This window comes from Corythoichthys intestinalis, chromosome 18 (assembly GCF_030265065.1).
Source record: "Corythoichthys intestinalis isolate RoL2023-P3 chromosome 18, ASM3026506v1, whole genome shotgun sequence".
Lineage (NCBI taxonomy): Eukaryota > Metazoa > Chordata > Actinopteri > Syngnathiformes > Syngnathidae > Corythoichthys > Corythoichthys intestinalis.
In genome coordinates this window covers 13,147,019-13,166,466 of record NC_080412.1, presented here as the reverse complement: position 1 = coordinate 13,166,466, position 19,448 = coordinate 13,147,019, and the positions used below count along the sequence as shown (strand labels likewise).

Genomic DNA, 19,448 nt, shown 5'->3' with positions numbered 1-19,448 from the left:
AAAGTTAAACTGTTCAGGCTGAATGTAATATTTTTCCAGTATGTTGTTGTTTTAGACATCCACTTCATTTGAACTAGGAGGATTGGCAGTGAATGTTCATGTGTCATTTGTTCATTCCCAGTCAAAATGGATTGGGTGTAGCATCTTCAATTAGTTCAAAATAGTCCTTATTTCCCTCTGGTAAGGTGTGTTTGGTGGAGAAGAACACCAAGCTTTCCCACCTGGCCCACGTGATGACACTGTACAAAACACGCTCGTACACACGGGACCCTTTTTCCTGGGTCAGTGTTGTGTGCCGCTACCTCCACGAGGCCTTTTCGGACATCACGCTGAACATGGTCACCTACATGGCGGAGGTACGCTCGCCTTTTTCGTACACGCTCTCAGACTGAAGACGCAGCGCCAATGTAACAGTCTTGTGTTGTGCAGCTGCTGGATAAAGGCCTTCCCAACATGCAGCAGTCACTCCTGCAGATCATTTACTGCCTGCTGAGCCACATGGACCTAAGTGCAGTGCACGTCAAACAATTCAACGCTGACGTCACCAAAACCATTGAGAAGTTTGTACAAGTAAGTCACTCAATGAGTGTTGAAAGTAAAATCTAATTTCTTATCTTTTAAATGGGTAACTCATCCTAAATACTGTGTAACCTGCTATATGTACAACATGGAGAACAAGTATTTGCACCCCTTGTGATTTTGCAAGTTCACCCACTTAGAAAATAGGTAGAGGTCTGAAATTTCAATCATACTGTAGATGCATTTCCACTTTTAGAGACATAATCTAAAAAAAAAAAAAAATCCGAAACTCACATTGTATGATTTTTAAAAATATTCTATTTGTAATTTACCGGGGTTCATAAATATTTGTACCCCTGAGAAAATCAGTGCTAATATTTAGTGCAGAAACCTTTGTTTACAATTACAGAAGTCAGACGCTTTCTGTAGTTCTTCACCAGGTTTTCACATATGGAAACAGGGATTTTGGCCCATTATTCCACTCAAATCTTCTCTACATCTATCATGTTTCGGAGCAGTCGTTGAGAAACACGAGCTTTCATCTCCATTCAACAATTTTCTATTGAATTAAACTCTACAGACTGGCTAGGCCACTCCAGAGCCTAGATATGCTTTTTACGCAGCCACTCCTCGGTCAGCTTAGCTGTGTGCTTCGGATCATTGTCATGTTAGAAGATCCAGCCACGGCTCATCTTCAAGTCTCTGACTGAGGGAAGGAGGTTGTGGCTTAAAATTTGACGATATATTTCACCATTCATCCTCTGCTTTATATAGTACAGTCGTCCTCTTTGACGAAAAGCAGCTCCAATGCAGGAGGTTTCCACCCCAATACTTTACAGTGGGCATGGTGTTCATGGGATTGTACTCATATTTCTTTTTCCTTCACACATGATGAGTAAAGTTTGCAACAAAAAGTTCTACTTTGGTCTCATCTGACCACATGGCCTTCTCCCATGACCCCTCTGGATCATTCAGATGGTCCCTAGGAAACTTCAGACAGGCCTTCAGATGTACTGGCTTCAGCAGGGGAACCTTTTAGCAATGCATGATTTTAAACCATTGCACCGTAGTGTTCTACTGACAGTAGCCTTTGAAGCTGTGCATCTAGCTCTCTTCAGGTCATTGACCAGCTCCGGCCATGTAGTTCTAGGCTGAGCCCTCACTTTTCTCATCATGAGTAATGCCCCACAAGGAGAGATTTTACATGGCGCCCCAGTCCGACCGAGGTAGATTAATTATCAGTCATGTTTAGCCTTTTCCATTTTCTAACAAATGCTGCAACTGTTGATTTATTCTCACCAAGCTGCTTTCCAATTGTCCCTTAGTTTTTTTCCGGCTTTGTGGAGCTCAACATTTTTTTCTCTGGTGTCTTTCGAAAGCTCTCTGGTCTTGCCCATGGTAGCAGTTGGATTATGACTGACTGTGGGGTGCACAGGTCACAATAATGAGTTTAAACAGGGGGTGTGTGGGGGGTTACTCATGGGGTAAAGGTGGACTTTTATTTTTTAGGTAGACTGACAACTCTTTGAGATTCATAATTATTGCTGATTCTCACGGGTACAAATACTGTACTTACGAACCTGAGTAAATTAGAAATAAATGATTGAAAAATCATACAATGTGATTTCTGGATTTATTTTTAGATTATGTCTCTTTGAGTGGAAATGCATCTATTTTTGAAATTTCAGACCTCTACCTATATTCTAAGGGGGTGAACTAGCAAAATCACACGGGTCGCAAAATACCTCTGCTCCTCACTGTATATATTCATACATTCTGTGTAATACACAATGCGTCAATATTTTTTCTAGAATCTAGATCTATGAATTTTTTGGGGGGGTCCACAATTATTTTTTTTTAACACACGTTTAAACAAACTCATTTTAAAAAATCCTTCAGCTTTAAAATGTGCAACATATTATGGATCTTAAGCCTTTATAGGGCAAGTGAATATTTTTGCTAATTGTAATTACCAATTAATAGTTTTGGTTTAAAAAAAAACTAAACCACATGGACCACCTACATGGACATAACATTTTGGGTCATAGACCACAATATTGACATTTGGTATACAAGTCAATTCAAGTTCTCGATTATAATTATTTCATTTTATTCCCAAAAAAATTTGAATGAATAAATTCAATGATAAATTGATAAAATATCGATAAAAAGAAAATAACTTTAAATTAAATTAAAACAGAAATAGACTATGTTATGGCCCCCAACAACACTCTAATGTTTTTTTTTTTAAATTTTCATATTATTCAACTCATTGACTCCCACTGACAACGTTAGATCTCCAATTTGTTTAAAGTGGGAGGACTGACTGACTGTCCGACAACGGACAAAATGAAGCTAGCAGCAAAATGATTTTGTGGGAGTATAAAAATGGTTTAAAATCTAATTGAAAAATGGGTCACAACAGACAGTGCATTGGAAAGACGCCTTGAACATCCTGAAGCTGGTGGTGTCGCGCTCGGCCAGCCTGGTGCACCCAGCGTACGGTCACGCCCACGGCGACCTCTCCAACCTGGAGGTGAGCCGAGTGTGGGACGGCTCGGCCAAGGCGCTGCCCGGGAAAACCCTGGACTTCACCTTCGACATTTCTGAGGTGAGGCGGGTTGAGGGCTGAGATTTCATTTCAAGGTCCTTTCATGTGACACCTCAACTTGACCACCGCCTTCTTCGCTTCACAGACGCCTGTGATCGGGAGGCGCTTCGACGCGCTCCAGGGTTCTGGCGTGAGGGAGGGCAAGGCCCGAGCCATGGCCGTTGCCCGCAGCGCGTCCTCCACCTCGTCGGGGTCCAACTCCAACACCATCTTGGTTCCCGTCAGCTGGAGGCAACCGCAGTATTCTCAGGTAGTGCGTTTTGCTAGGGAAGAAGTGTAATGCTATAGAGATTAACACTTTTTAGAGCAAGTTACTATTTTGGGGAATTTAAATGAAACTGCCATTGCCTGTCACTAACAATGTCCAATTAAACTGTGAGGAGCTGTAATATAACATGAAATATTCCACCAGGTAGTTTTTAGGACATTCAAATCATACATAATTACCTTACCGTAATTTTCGGACTATAAGCCGCTACTTTTTCTCCCACATGAATCTTGCGGCTTATAGTCCAGTTCGGTTTATTTGTTTATTTATTTTGGGTTAGTAGGTTACACTTTATTTGACAGCGGTGTCATAAGACTGTCATAATTATGACATGACACTACCATGGGCATTACTGAATGCTTTTGTAATTATGTGTCATCTGGGAAATTATGTCACTAACTCCATTTATGTCCAGCTCCGATAATTTACATCCATACTAAGTGACATAATCTGCTGGATAACACTAAATGGCATCTGTCATAAGCATTCATTAATGCTCATGACAGTGTCATATCATAATTACAATTGTCTAATGACAGCCTATGGTGCCACTGTCAAATAAAGTGTAACCAAATACAATATAACAAAACTAAATGCAAACACTTTAAAAAACAAACCATTACAACGCCACTTGGATTAAACGAATACTCGAAGTAACAAAATTTAATTTGAATCTTTTTTCTAATCGAATACTCGAGTTAATCGATTAACCGTTGTAGCACTAGATGCCACTGTCAAATAAAGTGTTACCGGTTAATATCTTTTGGTGTAAATTAGAGCTGTCCCGACTAGTCGACGTTGTCGACGTCGTCGATGACGTAAATGCGTCGACGGGCAAAACATACCGTCGACGGGTAATGACGGGTAAAAAAAAAATTTTTACACGCGGATAAAGTTACAATAAAGTAAAGTAAAAAAGAATGGCGGGCGCTCGCGATGCAAGCGGTTGTTACTGGCACCCCCAAGGGGGCCACTGTTATTTCAATGTGACAGGCATTGTCAGATTGAGCAAAGAGGAAGAAAGTGGGCGAGCGAGAGAGAGGGAGCGAGATCGGTGAGTTGGGAAAGTGAACGGGTAGCACGGAGTTCAGTGGCTGCATGCCCCACGTTTTTGTTTTGGTCAATAAAAGTATTCATAAAGAGCCATCCGACACCTTTCGGAGTTTTTATGCATGCCGCCGCCTTCCTGAGGAGGAAATCGTATGAACCCGGACCAACCGACGACAACGAGCCAAGTGAATCGGTGGTTCACTCCTCACTACGGCGAGGAGTTGAAAACACCGCCAGATACCAAAAAGGGCAAAATTGGTGACACGTGAAAGTGGCATAAAGCCAAAAAAGCGGACCAGAATAGCCAGAGCCTGGAATTATTTCAAGGAAAATATGGAGGGTGCCACTGTGAGTACTCTTTGCTAAGCTGAGCTTGCATACCACGGTAGCACGTCGGCTTTGAATGAACACTTGAAGCACCGTCACCCAAGTATAATTTTCGAGGACAAGAAGAAACAACAAGCTAGCGGATTGTAAGCCCATACAACTTTCTAACGATTTTTTAAAATGGAAGTTACCTTTATGTGTGTCATATCAACCTGCATTTTTATTTAATAAAATGATTAATATATATATAATTATATATTTTTTAAAATTATTATTAAATTGTTTAGGATCATGGAAGCTCCCACTTGGGGGAAAATATATACAGTAATACCTCAGCTCACGAACATAATTGGTTCCCAGAAAGTGTGTGTAAGGCGAAAAGTTCGTCTTCTGAACATTTATTTCCCATAAGAAACCATTAAAATGAGAATAATCCGTTCCCAGGTCCCTATAAAACATAATTTTCTACTAAATAAGCCTTAAAACTACACAAAAATATACCTTATTTTCTTTAATGCCTTATTAGGCTTAACACTAGCCTGTGGTGGGGTCTTTTTCGGTCCCATAATAGCAAAAGTACACTCAATATGGTCCAAAATGTCTATCAAACACAAACCACGTCCGCACGCAACGAAAGGGAGGGGACGAACTGGGACGTCGTGAGCGTGCGTCAGCTTCTCGTGGCGCTGTTCGACCGCGTGGTTTGGTTCGTCCGCCGAAAACTAGTTCGTCAGCAGAGACTTTATGCTCGCGAATTTAATGTTCTTGAGGCGAAAAGTTCGTGAGCTTAAGCCTGCTTACTCTAATCCGTGACTGCACTAATGTTAGTTACTTTATATTATAAAGTATCATTGTGTATACACATATAGTAGTATACTATAAAATTAATACTATATATATAATTTTTGTTACTGTGAGAGTGTGCGTATGTGTGCCTCTCATTCAAAATAATTGTGGTAATATTTCAGTGTGCCCTCTACTTTATCTTTTCAGGTTAAAACAAACAAAAGTTGAACAGTTTTTCTCCTCCCCCAAAAATGCGGAATGCACACCAGAAAAAGCATCTGTACTCACACAAAGTATTCTGAAAATGGTTGTCCGGGACATTGCAATTCATTTTAACATTTAGAACAATATCGACAATGACATACCACAAAAAGAGTAAGAATTGTTTTGACTCCTGTTAAAGAGATGTAGTCTCAGTGTTTCCGATTACATTTTTTTTTGCACGAGTTCATGCCAGCAGCATTTGACCTCATTGTTTGTGATTTATTATTGATATTTTTTATTTATTTATACGTTAATAAAGAATTTAGGTCTTCCAAAATGTTTTTTTGTGAATTAATAAGCTTCGACAAAAATTTCATTATTAAAGTAATTTAAAAATTTTTTTAAAATTAGATTGTTCGACCAATCGTAAAAATAGTCGGCTGACTAATCGGGAGGAAATTAGTCGTTTGGGACAGCCCTGGTGTAAATATCTCATAATACGGTGAGGACAGCTGCGGTTTATAATCCAGTGCGGCTTATCAATAAGCAAATGCTGTTTTCATGTCAAATTTGGTAGGTGGTGGCATATCGTCCGAAAGTTACGGAATATATATTGCATATACTCTTTCCAACTGCTTGACTATATTTTGTATATATTATTTTTATGTCCTTTAGAAGCGCACCAGAGAGAAACTGGTAAATGTTCTATCTCTGTGTGGACAAGAAGTTGGACTTACAAAGAACCCGTCGGTAAGCTGTCTTATTTCCTCTGCGTAGCAACAAGAACATGTCCATTTCTGTGGGAAAATTCACTCTCATTTTTTTGCCGCCAACAGGTGATTTTCTCGTCCTGCGGCGACCTGGACATGATGATGGAGGTGCGCGAGAGCGGCGTATCTTCGGAGGAGGGCGGCACTAGGGAGGACACGCTGGACGACACGGCTAGCGAGCAGCAGTTCCGGGTTTTCAGAGACTTTGACTTCCTGGATGTGGAGCTGGAGGACGGCGAGGTAAGACAAGGGTATTGAGGTCAAACTATACAACGTTGGGAAAAACTTGTAATCAGATAAGAATACAATTATTTATTAAGAAGAAAGATTTCATATTAAACCTTTATAGGGCCTTAACTGAACTCATTGGCCATCATTTATGGCGCTTAAACGTCTATGGCAGCCAATGAGTTAAATACTATGAAATTTAAAATAAAAAAATAAAAAAACTTTTGAGTGTTTTGTGTGTTGTAACCAATGTATTTCTGATCCAAAATATGATATCTACACATGTGGATATCAAGTCTTTATGTTTTTGTTATTACCAAAAATAGTCAATTGTCCTGTAAAGGGTTAAAAGAGAAGTGCATGTAATAGAAATATCCTTCACTGTCTAACTAAGTGTCTCTTTTTCTTCCCCATGTCGCTCAGGAGCTCCAGGTAAGTTTGCCTCACGTTCAGCATCCACAGCAAAGGAGCTTTTCCTCTCGCTGTTATGTTGGTGGTGCGAATGGCTCCTTTGCCTATGTTGTTGGTGACTTTTGTGGGCTTTCCCTCCAGGGCGAGACGGTGGACAACTTCAACTGGGGTGTGCGGCGCCGATCCCTGGACAGCACAGAGCTGGGCGACCTGCTGGAGGAGAGCCAGCACTCGGGCAGCACGCCCAGCCTGGGACACGAAGATCCGCATGATTCCGAGGAGTCCTCTGAGGAAGAAGAGTCCTCCACCAGCCGGAGCCTTTCGCACTCGCAGCTGGTATGTACCACAAAATGTTACACTTGGCCGTTCAGGACACATTACCGATTATATGCGAATAGTCTGTAGGGACATGCCACCAGTCCCTTACAAAGGTTTATTATTGCCTATAGCTAGCACAAGATGACATATCAAAGCATGACTTTGGTCTAAGTAAGGCTTCTCAACTCGCAATTGCTTAGAAACAAGAGTACAAAGACAACAAATAGTTTATCGACGCGAATAACAGAGGGTAGGTTTCACATTATATTCGCAACTACAAGAATCCATAAATCAGCTAGAATGTCATCATCATTTAATTTATTCATAATTTTTAACTCAAATGAGTTTTCACTTCTAGACATCCAATCTAATGGACTGGGAGGGCGCCAAACCCTCCCAGTTCAAATGGATTTGACTTCTGTCGCCGCCAATGGCAACCAAAGAGATGCATTCCAAATTTTCTTCATCATACCTATATCCTGACAAACTATATGACTGTGTCGCTATAATCTTCCAGACGAATCCATCTCCGTCGGATGAGACCAACCACACGGACTCGCTGTCCACGTCGTACGACACGTCTGCTGACCCGCAGTCTTTTGGCGCAACCACACCGGGCCAGGGGGTGCTGCTGCATGACCACCTCAGCAGTGGCCAGGTGAGAATCGGCCGGATTGCGTACGTTGTAGGCAGAGGTGGGTCGTAGCGTCACATGTACTCCATTGCATTTACTATGTCCTTTTTTCTTTTACTTGAGTAGATTTGTGAAGAAAAAATGCAACTCTTACTCTGCTACTTTGGGCTACACAAGAGACATTTTTCCTGTTTATTCTACATATTATATTATTATATATATATATTTTTTAATTTTATTTTATTTTTTTTTTGCCAGTGATGCCAAGAGTAGAGAAGTGCCTGCTGTATTACTGGGGTAGCTCTACCGATTTCACCAATGAGACATCGCAACAATAATCACATGACTTATACCACTATACAATCAGACGCAAGCTTGCCGTTCGAACTTCACGCCAGCCTGTTCAATCATGTGGTGTCTTTAAAGCACGATAAAAAATGCAGTATTTGATATTGAGCGCTGTTGTCAACATGACTCGAAAGCGCAGATTTTAACCTCTCTCCCAGTTTTTATTTGGCACCGATTGACGACGGAACACCGGAAATCCGATCCTTTTAATTTCAAAATAGTAATTATGAAGGAACTCTTCACTATTCAAACTATTTCTCCACCAGAGGGCAGTCATGCTCTTTGGACGAATAATGCTTCATTTATGTAACTTTTTTTCTCTCTTCGTAATCCGACTATATTTCTTTTCTATTTCTTTAGCTTAATGTGATTATGTAATGGGTTATTGTAAAGTATCATTATAAGAACAGTCCATATAGATAACTTTGTGCTACAAAAAATGCCATCGTTAAAAAAAAAAAAAAAAAATCCAACAAAAATATAAGAAGTTACTCACAATGTTACTCATTACTTGAGTATTCTTTTCACCAAATACTTTTACTTGCACTTGAGTACATTTTTTCGACAACTACTTTTACTTTGACTTGAGTAATATTATTTTGAAGTAACGCTATTCTTACTTGAATAAAATTTATGGCTACTCTACCCACCTTTGTTTGTATATGCAGTTGAGCACGTACAGAATCACGTTTTCTTCCATACACTGATGATGCCTCACGGGCAGGGCTATCAACAGACTTGCAGGGACCATTATAGGCCCCCCCCCCCCCTCCCAGCCCTGCCACCGGCTTGTCACGACAACATACACAGTACTTTTAACGCTTTGCGAGCGATGACAGCGTAAATTTTCAAATAATTTAATTTGAGATGGACAGTTAAATTTAACCTACCGTAATGTGATGTGGCACAATATAAACAAACAATTTCCATCTATTGTCCCATGTAAGCTACAATACAATACAATACAACTAAGAGTGCTATGCCTGCCTGCTAAGCAACGAAACAGTATAACTATAAAACCTAAGTAAAACCATCCTGTTTGATGGATTTGTATTAGAGTTTGCTATAATACACAGTGGGTTGTAAGCCCAAGATAAATCCAGCAGCCGGACCCGAGTCTGTTCAGCCTCGTGCACCTGCTCCCCACAGACTAACATAAATCATATCCCTGCCTCGGCTCAACGCCAGCAGCATGTCTTGTCATACCGCAGCTCAATAGGCTACAAGCGGCCGGTGACAGACTCGAGTCGGGCTTTGGTCACGGTGATCGCAAATGTAAACGTTCAGTGTTAGCGGCTGTTGTTCACTTACCAACATCACCGTCCACAGGCAACTCTAGCCCTAATTTCTCGCTTCTTGTCCCCCTTTTAAAAACTTGATCATTTTTTCTCGTTCACCCCATGATCTTCATCTTTTTTTCTTTTCTTTTCTGCGCACCCGATTTATGACGACTCGGCATGTTTAGAGTTTATAACAATGACAGATTTTAATTTCCCGCACATATGTAGTGTAGCCTTGAGTGCGCCAGAGCGGGGTCAAACCATTCTCTGCTAAGACAGAGGGGGTTGAGGGGATGGCGTTGTGCAAAAAAGGAAAAAAAAAAAAAAATTGAAATATTTAATAAGTTAATTTTTTTAAAGTATATATCGAGTAGAACATAATATTTAATCAGACAATGATTTAAATAAAAAATAAATATGTGAATGTAAAGTAAAATAAACTAAGAGTCTTTCAGGGAAGGGGACCCTACGGTCCTTAGGCCAGGGACAACATACATTGCCCTCCCCTCCTGTCGACGGGCTTGGTCACAGGCAGTGTTGTTAAAAGCGGCGTTAGAGTATAACGGCGTTGTCTTTGTCAGTAGTGAGTAATCAAATGATTTACTTTTCCTTCTTTGCTACGCCGTTACCGTTAACTGAATTGTGAAGGCGTGTGTAACTGCAATTTGGGTGAATGATGCGGGCAACACAGAGAGAGCAGAGCGGCAGGGGAGAGGAGGGAAGGGGGGTTATGACGCTGTTACAAGCGCGGTGCTAAGTGGCTCGGAGCGTTAGCATACCATTCGCGCTCTCACTAGCATTAGCATTTAGCGTGGGGAGCGTCATCTTAAACTCTCAGGCAATTTTTTTTTTTTTAACATACAGTTGGGGGCTTTCAGGTGGGTACAATTAATTGAAAATAATGGACTGTTTTCCTGTTGAGTATGCATTACCATCACCAAGTGGGTGGTGCCCTTATAGATGCTACAATATATTAATAATTTGTTTTTGTTTTTATTACCAAAAATAGTCAGTTGCCCTAAACTTTTCTTGAATGACGTATCCATAACCCTTGTGTGATTTTTCTTTATTCATAAATAAAAACAACTAGAGCAAAGATAGAAGAGGGAAGACATTCAGAGCCTCACCTGTATTTTGAAAAAAATATATATATTAGAGGTGTGACAAGTCACGGTTCAGTACGTATGGGGGTCACGTTCGGTACGGGTTCAGTACAACAAGAAAATCAAAAGGCTTAATTTTCACAGCATTTGAATGTTTGAAAGTTTGTATACCATTACCCTCTTATATAGGTGAAAAGTGTTTTTTTGGGGGGTGGGGGGTTCAGTTCAATTCAATCAGTTAATATCAACATATTTGGCGTGAAAGACGTTATAGAATGGATCATATAATAATGTGTAAAATATGAAAAGTAACGTCTGCCGAGTAACTAATTACTCTTCTATTGAGGTAACTGAGTTACTAACTCAATGACTTTATTGGAGAAGTAATTTTTAACTGTCACTAATTACTTTTGTAAAGTAAGATTAACAACACTGCTCACGGGCAGGCTGGGGCGTGCGGTGACGACGAGGACACGCAGGCTCAAGACGACGATCTGTCCCTGAGCACGAACGAGCTTCCCGCCGGCTCGGACTGCGGCGAGAGTTTTACCCTGGAGCTGCCCGGGCAAGCGCAGGCCCGTGCGCCTCATCTGGACCGCCGGCTCGACTACTGCCAACCGCCACTGGACTTTCTGGATCCAAACAGTCTGCCCAGGTCAAAATGAATTTTATTTTATGAGTCAAATGAACCCCAACTAACTCAAGCGACATGTAAGCAACTCAAAAGTCTTGTTTCTTGTTTCAGGTTACGTGACGACGCTGACGACTTGGAGGATTTGGGCTTCCCGCCTCCGCCGTCCCCGTTTTTTTCCGCTATCTTAGCCGCCTTCCAGCCGGCCGTATGTGACGACGCCGAGGAAGCATGGCGTTGTCACGTCAACCAGCTAGTGACCGACTCTGACGGTTCCTGCGCTGTTTACACCTTCCAGGTCTTCTCTTCGCTCTTCAGGGTGAGATATCCGAAACCCTTGCGGTTTGTGGAGTTTTCCTCTACCGCTTCTGAAATGTTCCTCCCTTCTACTCCTCCAGAGCCTCCAGGGGAAGTTCTGCACGCTAACTACGGACGTGGCCTCCTACCTGGGCGAGGGCCTGAGGGGGATTGGCTCCAAATTCCTCAAATCATCTCAGATGCTGACCACCTGCTCCGACTGCCCCACCATCTACATTGACGCCGACACTGTGAGTCCTACGCACGGGTCCAGTCGCGGACTCCGGGCTCACCTTTCTTGCTTTTCAGATTATGTCTTACGGCCTCCTTGAGAAGATGAAGTTCAGCGCGCTGGAGCTGCAGGAGTACCTGGACACCTACAACACCAGGGAGGATGCAGCTGTCACGGTAAAACGTACTGTAATATTCATGGAACTGCAAATATCAAGAAAATCTTTGGGGGTTTTTTTGCCCTACAGTGGTTGCGCAGCTGTAAGGACACATTTCCCAGGTGCCCCGGCGACACCGTGGTGACCTGTCAACCTGGAGACTCTGAAGAGAAAGTAGGCATCTCTTGCGTGTACATTTCCTGTTCCTGTTTGCAGTTGGCTTTTTGAATTGACATATTTTCCTTTTTTTTCTGGAGATGCACCGAAAATTTGTGGTTGAAATGTGACTAAAAATGATTTCAGTCCCATGCGCTTTTTTCAAAAAATAACCTTACCAAAACGACTTCTCTTGGCATGCGTTATAAATAGCATTACTCAGAGTTTGGAATAAAGAAGTAGCCTTACACTTGAGTGACAGTACTAGAACCATGTTCCCGATGAGCGGAGGACGGGACGTCAGTGTGATAAAGCAGAGAAGCTATTTGTCATTTGAAAAAAAAATGCCACTTTACCTCAAGAAGTAGAATTGGCTTGTCTGCAGGTCATATACATGTACCTTGTTATTTGATATACAGTGGGTCAAGTTAAACATATAATCTTATGTTGTGGATTGGTTAAATTTCACGATCAAATAAATATTTTTTTTATTCTAAGCATTAAGAATTCATATTTTAAAAAAGTGATGTGAAAAAACCAAAATCTGAAAATAACTGGCTTGATTGCGATTTTAAAAAAAATATTTGGAATAATAATTGGTTTTTGCTTTCGTTCTCAGTTTTCTTAAATTCGGTTTTCGCCAAAAAGTTTCATTTCGGTGCATCTCAAATTCTTTCGCAAATTAACTCTTTCAGTGCCATTGATAGGAGTATACATCCATTCCATTTGAACTGTGTGGATCAATCAATCAATCAATCAATCAATCAATCAATCAATCAATTCAGCCCAAATGGATTGGATGTCTTATCGCCGTCAATGGTAGCCAATTTTATTAACAAACCAAACAAGTACAGCATTTCAAGAGTTGAGTCAAGTTAGCATTTTCATCACCAATCCACAAAATTTACACTTGTTATTAGGCCTGGGCGATATGTTCTGTAAGCAAAATTACTGATTTTTTTTCACCTAAAAAATGTATTTATGAGCCCCCCCCCCCCCCCCCCCCCCTTTCACCTCCCAATAACATTTTTAAAGGAGAAAGTTAGTACAAAATATACTAATATTTGTTAAAGGCCAAATAAACCAACCTTTATTTCCATTCCTGGAATTAAAGGGCAACACTGCTGTTTGTTTGTTCTGTCGGCCCCTAATTACACAGTAATAACTACACAAAAAAGCAAATTCTGACTAATCTAGTGAATAACTTGTTGCCAGATTTCCATGTTTTCATCTGCACTTGAATGGCTTCTTAAAAGTTACATTAGCTGAGACACACTTGACACCATCTTTAACTATCAGCTTCAAATACACATCTTTTTTCTTCCATTTCACAGATGGGTGCAAAAGTAGCTTTTTTTCCTTGCAAACTTTATTCCTTTTCCTACCCTTTATAATGCATTCAAGTCAATCAAAATCGACTGAACATCTAGCGCCGTCAATAGCACTGAAACACAATGCATCCAAAGCCAGTCCTCACAATTTAGATTGGACATTTGTCGTTAAGCCAGTGCTTCTCAATTATTTTCTGTGACGCCCCCCAAGCAAGACGTAAATGTTCCGCGCCCCCCCAAACTCTCTGCCGCCACTGTAAATAGTATCATTTGTCTATAAAATTACTATCATAAGTACGCCTCTGCCTAACATTGTCCTTTTTTCTAATAAAGAACAAAAGTAACATATATCAACTTATAATAAAGTATAACTTTATTAACAATGTTTTGTTTGTAACGGGAAAGACTTAACGTGCATCAATTTGCCTGAATTAAAAAATAAAGTCACATCCAAACAGTAAAAATACTCTCAAGGTACATTTTTGACCATTTCATACAGAAAAATAAAATGTAATAAAATCAGTAAATAATAACAAATTCAAATTGATTAGAAACATTACCTCATGAGGACAATATGCCGAAAAATTTGACCGTAAAAACAAAACTGAATAAAAGAAAAAAAGAGTGTCTTTGGACAAAAGGACAATTTTTATTTTTGCTCCTCACCGTATGGAAAATGGTGTTATACTTATATAGCGCTTTTCCACCTTTCAAGGCGCTCAAAGCGCTTTACACTATCTCGCCATCCACCTACTGGTGACACAGCACCAGGAGCAATGTGGGGTTCAGTATCTGGCTCAAGGACACTTAGACGAGTTCATCAGGGCGAAGAATCGAACCCACAACCTCTGGGTTGGGGGACAACTACTCTACCACTGAGCCACGTCACCCCGTATCCCCTCCATTGCAATGGTGTGGGGTTATTTTGCACTGAGCATGCTAACAGTGCTCACTGGTTTACTGATATAACACTGACAAAGCGGAGCGATTGTTGGCAATATTCGGCACGTTTTCGCTGAAAAACAAGAGGCTTATCAATGAACTTGGGGTCTAATGTCTTTAAGTGGCGTCTTAAGTGATTTAGCTTCTGGCTGTCCGCTATAATTATTTTTAGACACGGTAAAAAGTGGTCTTTCCTCATCTCCCACTGTATTAAAAGTCAAAGCCAAAAGGCAAACGGCACGATAAAAAGTGCATTCTCAGCGGCCGAGGGAGAACCGTAGGTGAAGGCGGTCGTCGTGACGATCCCAAGCCGAAAATGGCACTTCTCGGGCGGACACGTGAGAACCGGAGAGGGTCGCTGCGTGAGTCCGGCTGGAAAACGGCTTTCGAAAACCTTCATATCTCTTTTTTGTGTATTCTTGCTTAGTTCAAAAATATTGCCCGCACTCTGAAAATGAGAGCGCCTGCCACCCACTGAGTGGATGTGCAAGTACACTTTATTCCAGTATGGAAAAAAAAAACAAAAAAAAAAACATGTTCCCCGAGGTCACATGCGCCACCCCTGACATCGCCCTGCGCCCCCCTGGGGGGCACGCCCCACTATTTGAGAAGTACTGCGTTAAGCTAATCACATTTAATTGTACGCGAAAAGTGACAATGTCAGTGCATTGCGTTTGATGGGAATGTTTTTGACCCCACGTAAGCGTGTCGGTTTGCTGCAATAATTCCTGACTGCAGCCAACAGCCGCTACAGACTACACCGAGTTGCTACAAACTACGCCCACATTGCCACAAACGCTTACAATATGCTTCGGTAGATATCACGTGTATATAGAACTAGTTGCTAAATGGCAGACTCGGCGGCGTTAGCACACGTATAGAGAACGTGCCTTAGTGAACACCCGCCATCTTAAAGGAAGGCTCTGTTGTAGCGAACCTTCCTCGCGAACTTAAGTAACTTTTTATCTAAAATACTCCTAAATTGGCAAAATCTTGACTTGAATCTGTCTATAAATGATGAAACAGTTGTAAAACTTTCACATGACGAAAGTAGACAGAGGGGAAATAATGCAATAAAGGGAGCAATTTTAACATCTTTAATGGTTGAGTCACAACATTAAATGACTTCCAAACATAGCAAAGGTAACAATCTAGTTGTCGCAATACCCTTGTGTCTAGTTAAGTTTAGGGTAAAAATTTGGGCTAGGGCCTATTGTGCCAAAACCCCTTTGAACTTCACATAGTACAGTAAACAAATTCTTCGCGCCACTCTACCAACAGTAGGTGTGGTTTGTAGGGGCGTAGTTTGTATGAGGCATGGTTTGTAGTGTGGCTGCTGCTGCAGTCAGACCTTTCTCGTTTGCTGGGCAAAGAAATGTACCTTAGATTGTCATTAGAGGCCATAAAAAGTGTTTTTATTCATTTAAAATGGCTTAATTTTAATTGACATTTTATTAATTCAGAAACCGAGAGACCTTGGATAAGTGGGGGCGGGGGGGTTTATGGGTGGGGGGTGGTTGGAGGAATGGAGGGAATGATTGATTGATTGATTGATTGATTGATTGATTGATTGATTGATTGATTGATTCCCCCAAGCCTACTAATAGTTAAGAGTGGTGACATTACATCATGACATTACCTTGACAAATATCCCCAACCCCTACATGTACAGATTAGCTAAACATGACATGTCTCAACCAGGTCGGCTTCATTAACGCTTGTTGTGTGTAAATGGCATGTGTCTGACTCTGGCTCTTTTCTCCCTTTAACACGCTCTCACACTCTCTAGCAAATGGAATCTCTGGCCGTAAGTTCTCTTCCTGCGCTCTCCGATTAAAATCTCTTGTCATCTCTGCATGCTTGCACGCCACCGTTCTGTCTTGATGTCGCCGCCGCCGCCGCCTTCACCTTTGTGGCACCTTGACTAATGTTTTTCTTCACTCCCGCAGCAACTGGAGTTGTGTCAGAGGCTTTACAAGCTTCACTTCCAGCTCCTGCTCCTCTTCCAGTCCTACTGCTCACTCATCGGCCAGGTTCACGCCATCAGCTCTGTGCCCGAGGTGAGTGTTTTTACAAGAAACTCTGGAGTAGTAAACTCAAATAGTAGTTATGGTTTCTTTTGGAGACCCATTGTGTCGGCCGACCAATATAAATATTGTTTGACACCTGAGCTGTCGGTGAACGCATCGCAAATCCTTGAAAAGAAGTCACATTTTTCACTGTTGTGGCCTCAGCTACTGAACATGTCCCGGGAGCTGAGCGAGCTTCGCGCCAGCCTGCAGGCGGCAGAGGCGGCAGTCGCCAGCGATCTGGAGCACGAGCACTCGGCCCACTCGGTCCACGCCCACGCGGCCCACATGGCCGCCATGGTGGTGCCCAGTTTCCCCTCGTCAGAAGCAGCGGTCAAGGCCATACTGGAGTGTCTCAGGAACCGCGAGTTCACCAAGGCCGTCCGCTACATTCAGGAGTGCAGGTACGTAAAAAAAGACGAAATTTTAACTAGGCATTGGAGATCACGCGCCGTGTTTGTCGCAGGCGTCGGTGGCCTCACGGCGTGTTCGGCGGCGGCTCCGAGAAGGAAGTCCAGACTCTGCTCAACGTGTACTTCCGGCACCAGACTTTGGGCCAGACTGGCACCATCGCCCTGGTGGGCTCCCGTCAAGACCTTGGCCTGATCTGTTCCAAGCTGCTGGAGCTCAACGGCGAGATCCGCGACATGATCCGCCGCGCTCAGGGCTACCGCGTTGTCACCACCTACCTCCCCGATTCCAGCGCCTCCGGGACCAGTCTCTGACAGCGGCACGCCGGGAATTCCCCGAAGACCCCGGGGCGACGTACCGGGGAGCCGCCTCTCGTACGCCTCCCGACTACGCTTCCCGCCACCTCACCCAACCGATTTTAGACTTTCCTCCCCTTCCGAATTTTTCGCATTTTGATGCCTTTAGAGGATGTCCTCTGCAGGGTACCAAGTTGGACGCCCTGCCAACTGTGGCATCTCAACCAAATCTGCTGGCTTACTCCGACGTGCCGTCCTACGCCCCTCGCTGTCGGTACCTCCCTCGGTCGCTCCCTCCATACCAGCGCAATGTAATCACCCAACCACCCGTTCCGACTTCCAACCCTCTAACATTAACCCATCATTTAACCCTAACCCATCCCGAGCGCACGGGGGAAGCGTCGGCGTGGGGTTGTTGTTGCCCCGTTGGGGGCGCTGTCATACCCTTGTCTCGCTACCTGGGCAAAGTGCGACATGCTGCCCTTCCCCTCCTGAAAGCAAAGAGGCCTCCTGATGTCCAGACCTGAGATATGGAGCACTTGTTGTTTGTGGAAAGCCATTTGGATTGTGTTTTCCTTCATATCCAGCTTGAAGTTGAACCATCAAAAGTGTTAGTTATTGAAGACAAAAAACATGACAAGCAAGACACGGCCAGGCTAAATTTTAACTATTGACGTCCCAATCCATTTAAACTGCCGCCATTGACTCTCAGTTCCACACAGTATATGGCTCCCAAAAATTCTAAAAAATGTTTTAAATATACAGTTTATAATATTTAACTCAAAGGGAACAGCCAAGGTGAACTGGAAGTGACATTATCAGTCATGGTAGTGAACGATCACCTTTCTCAGGGGTCAAGAAGACAAGATAAGTCAGCACTCTGTAGAATCACGGCAAACCGACATGCCCATAGATATCACATATACATAACGATTGTAGATGCGAAAAGTTTTAGCGGCCATCCTAAAGCAGTGGACTTCTCTAGTGGGCTCTCCTACAGTGAATGTAAGGTGAGTGATTTTCTCCAATAAAATACTTTTTTAACTTGGCAAAATCTTGACAGATTTTCAAACAATTTGGTTTATAACAAACCGTATTAACTATGATTCAAGCTGGTTGGAAAATTGGTTGAAAATTTATAGCTGTTTTGAAGTGAAATCTCCATTGAAACAGTCATCGAATGGCACTGACACAAAATGGCCGAAAGGCGTTACAGCTGTCCTGTTTGGCTCATAGTGCTCATTTCACATGTAGTTATATGTGATATCTATGGACACGCATATTGGTAGGGTGGATATTCCCATCAAAGGCAATGCACTGACACTTTTCACGTTGAATTAAATGTGATTCAGTCACTGCCATTGACAACGATAGATGTCCAATTTAAATTGGGAGGACTGGCTGTGTACGCTCATCTTTCAATGCCGTTCACGGCGATAGATGTCAAGTTAATTTTGACTGGATGGGGGCGAATGAGCAAAGATTTATTTGCCCCTTCCAGTCAAAATGGATTGGACGTCTAGCTAAATTAAGTTAATTGGCTAAAGCTGGATCTCAGTGAAGTCAAAACCCCTCCACGCCCAGATGTTGAGACTTTGACTGATTTGTCCCGATTGCACTAACCGGACCTACAGGAAGAAGTGTTACTTTACCGCTGGAATAACTTCTCTCGAGACGACTGAAATGTCAAAAGACACTGTCACACCCATATTTAGTCGGGAAGTTGAAACTGTAGCAATTTGTGTGCGTTTGTGAAAGTGTGTGTGAGAGAGAAAGTGTTAGGTGTGTGTGTGTGTGTGTGTTTATGCACAGGGGCTGACATTCAGCACTGACTCAAGTGTGCGACTACTGATCACACCCCGCCCCTCATCAGTCATGTGACCTGCATGCGTCCTATAGGGAGTGTTGCAAATATTTATTATAAATCTGAAAGACGATCTGTTTGTACGCGCTACTGAAGGAGCTTCAAGCTCACGCGGGTATGTGTTCTCGACACGCACGCGCGCATGCCAGTGAACGAGAAATTGCACATTTTTAAGAAAAAAAAAAATGGAAAAAAGCTTTTTAGA

General features: G+C 42.4%; 1 protein-coding gene across 5 annotated transcripts in view; it reads left to right on the top strand.

Moving 5' to 3' along the window:
- The window catches only part of fryb (furry homolog b (Drosophila)), a 68,097-nt gene extending 50,552 nt beyond the window's left edge, over window positions 1-17,545 (top strand). For 2 of the 5 annotated variants that reach the window (XM_057820675.1, XM_057820676.1), the window contains exons 48-64: window positions 186-356; window positions 430-570; window positions 2,945-3,130; window positions 3,216-3,380; window positions 6,441-6,515; window positions 6,602-6,775; window positions 7,187-7,510; window positions 8,010-8,150; window positions 11,304-11,512; window positions 11,603-11,807; window positions 11,887-12,036; window positions 12,095-12,193; window positions 12,265-12,348; window positions 16,393-16,410; window positions 16,553-16,663; window positions 16,838-17,076; window positions 17,139-17,545. In XM_057820675.1, the coding sequence (XP_057676658.1) occupies window positions 186-356; window positions 430-570; window positions 2,945-3,130; window positions 3,216-3,380; window positions 6,441-6,515; window positions 6,602-6,775; window positions 7,187-7,510; window positions 8,010-8,150; window positions 11,304-11,512; window positions 11,603-11,807; window positions 11,887-12,036; window positions 12,095-12,193; window positions 12,265-12,348; window positions 16,393-16,410; window positions 16,553-16,663; window positions 16,838-17,076; window positions 17,139-17,397 (2,751 nt within the window). In that variant the 3' untranslated portion in view covers window positions 17,398-17,545. The remainder of the gene's footprint in view (window positions 1-185; window positions 357-429; window positions 571-2,944; window positions 3,131-3,215; window positions 3,381-6,440; window positions 6,516-6,601; window positions 6,776-7,186; window positions 7,511-8,009; window positions 8,151-11,303; window positions 11,513-11,602; window positions 11,808-11,886; window positions 12,037-12,094; window positions 12,194-12,264; window positions 12,349-16,392; window positions 16,411-16,552; window positions 16,664-16,837; window positions 17,077-17,138) is intronic. The other 3 variants (XM_057820677.1, XM_057820679.1, XM_057820678.1) reach the window with 3 other exon arrangements.
- Window positions 17,546-19,448: the final 1,903 nt, after the last annotated feature.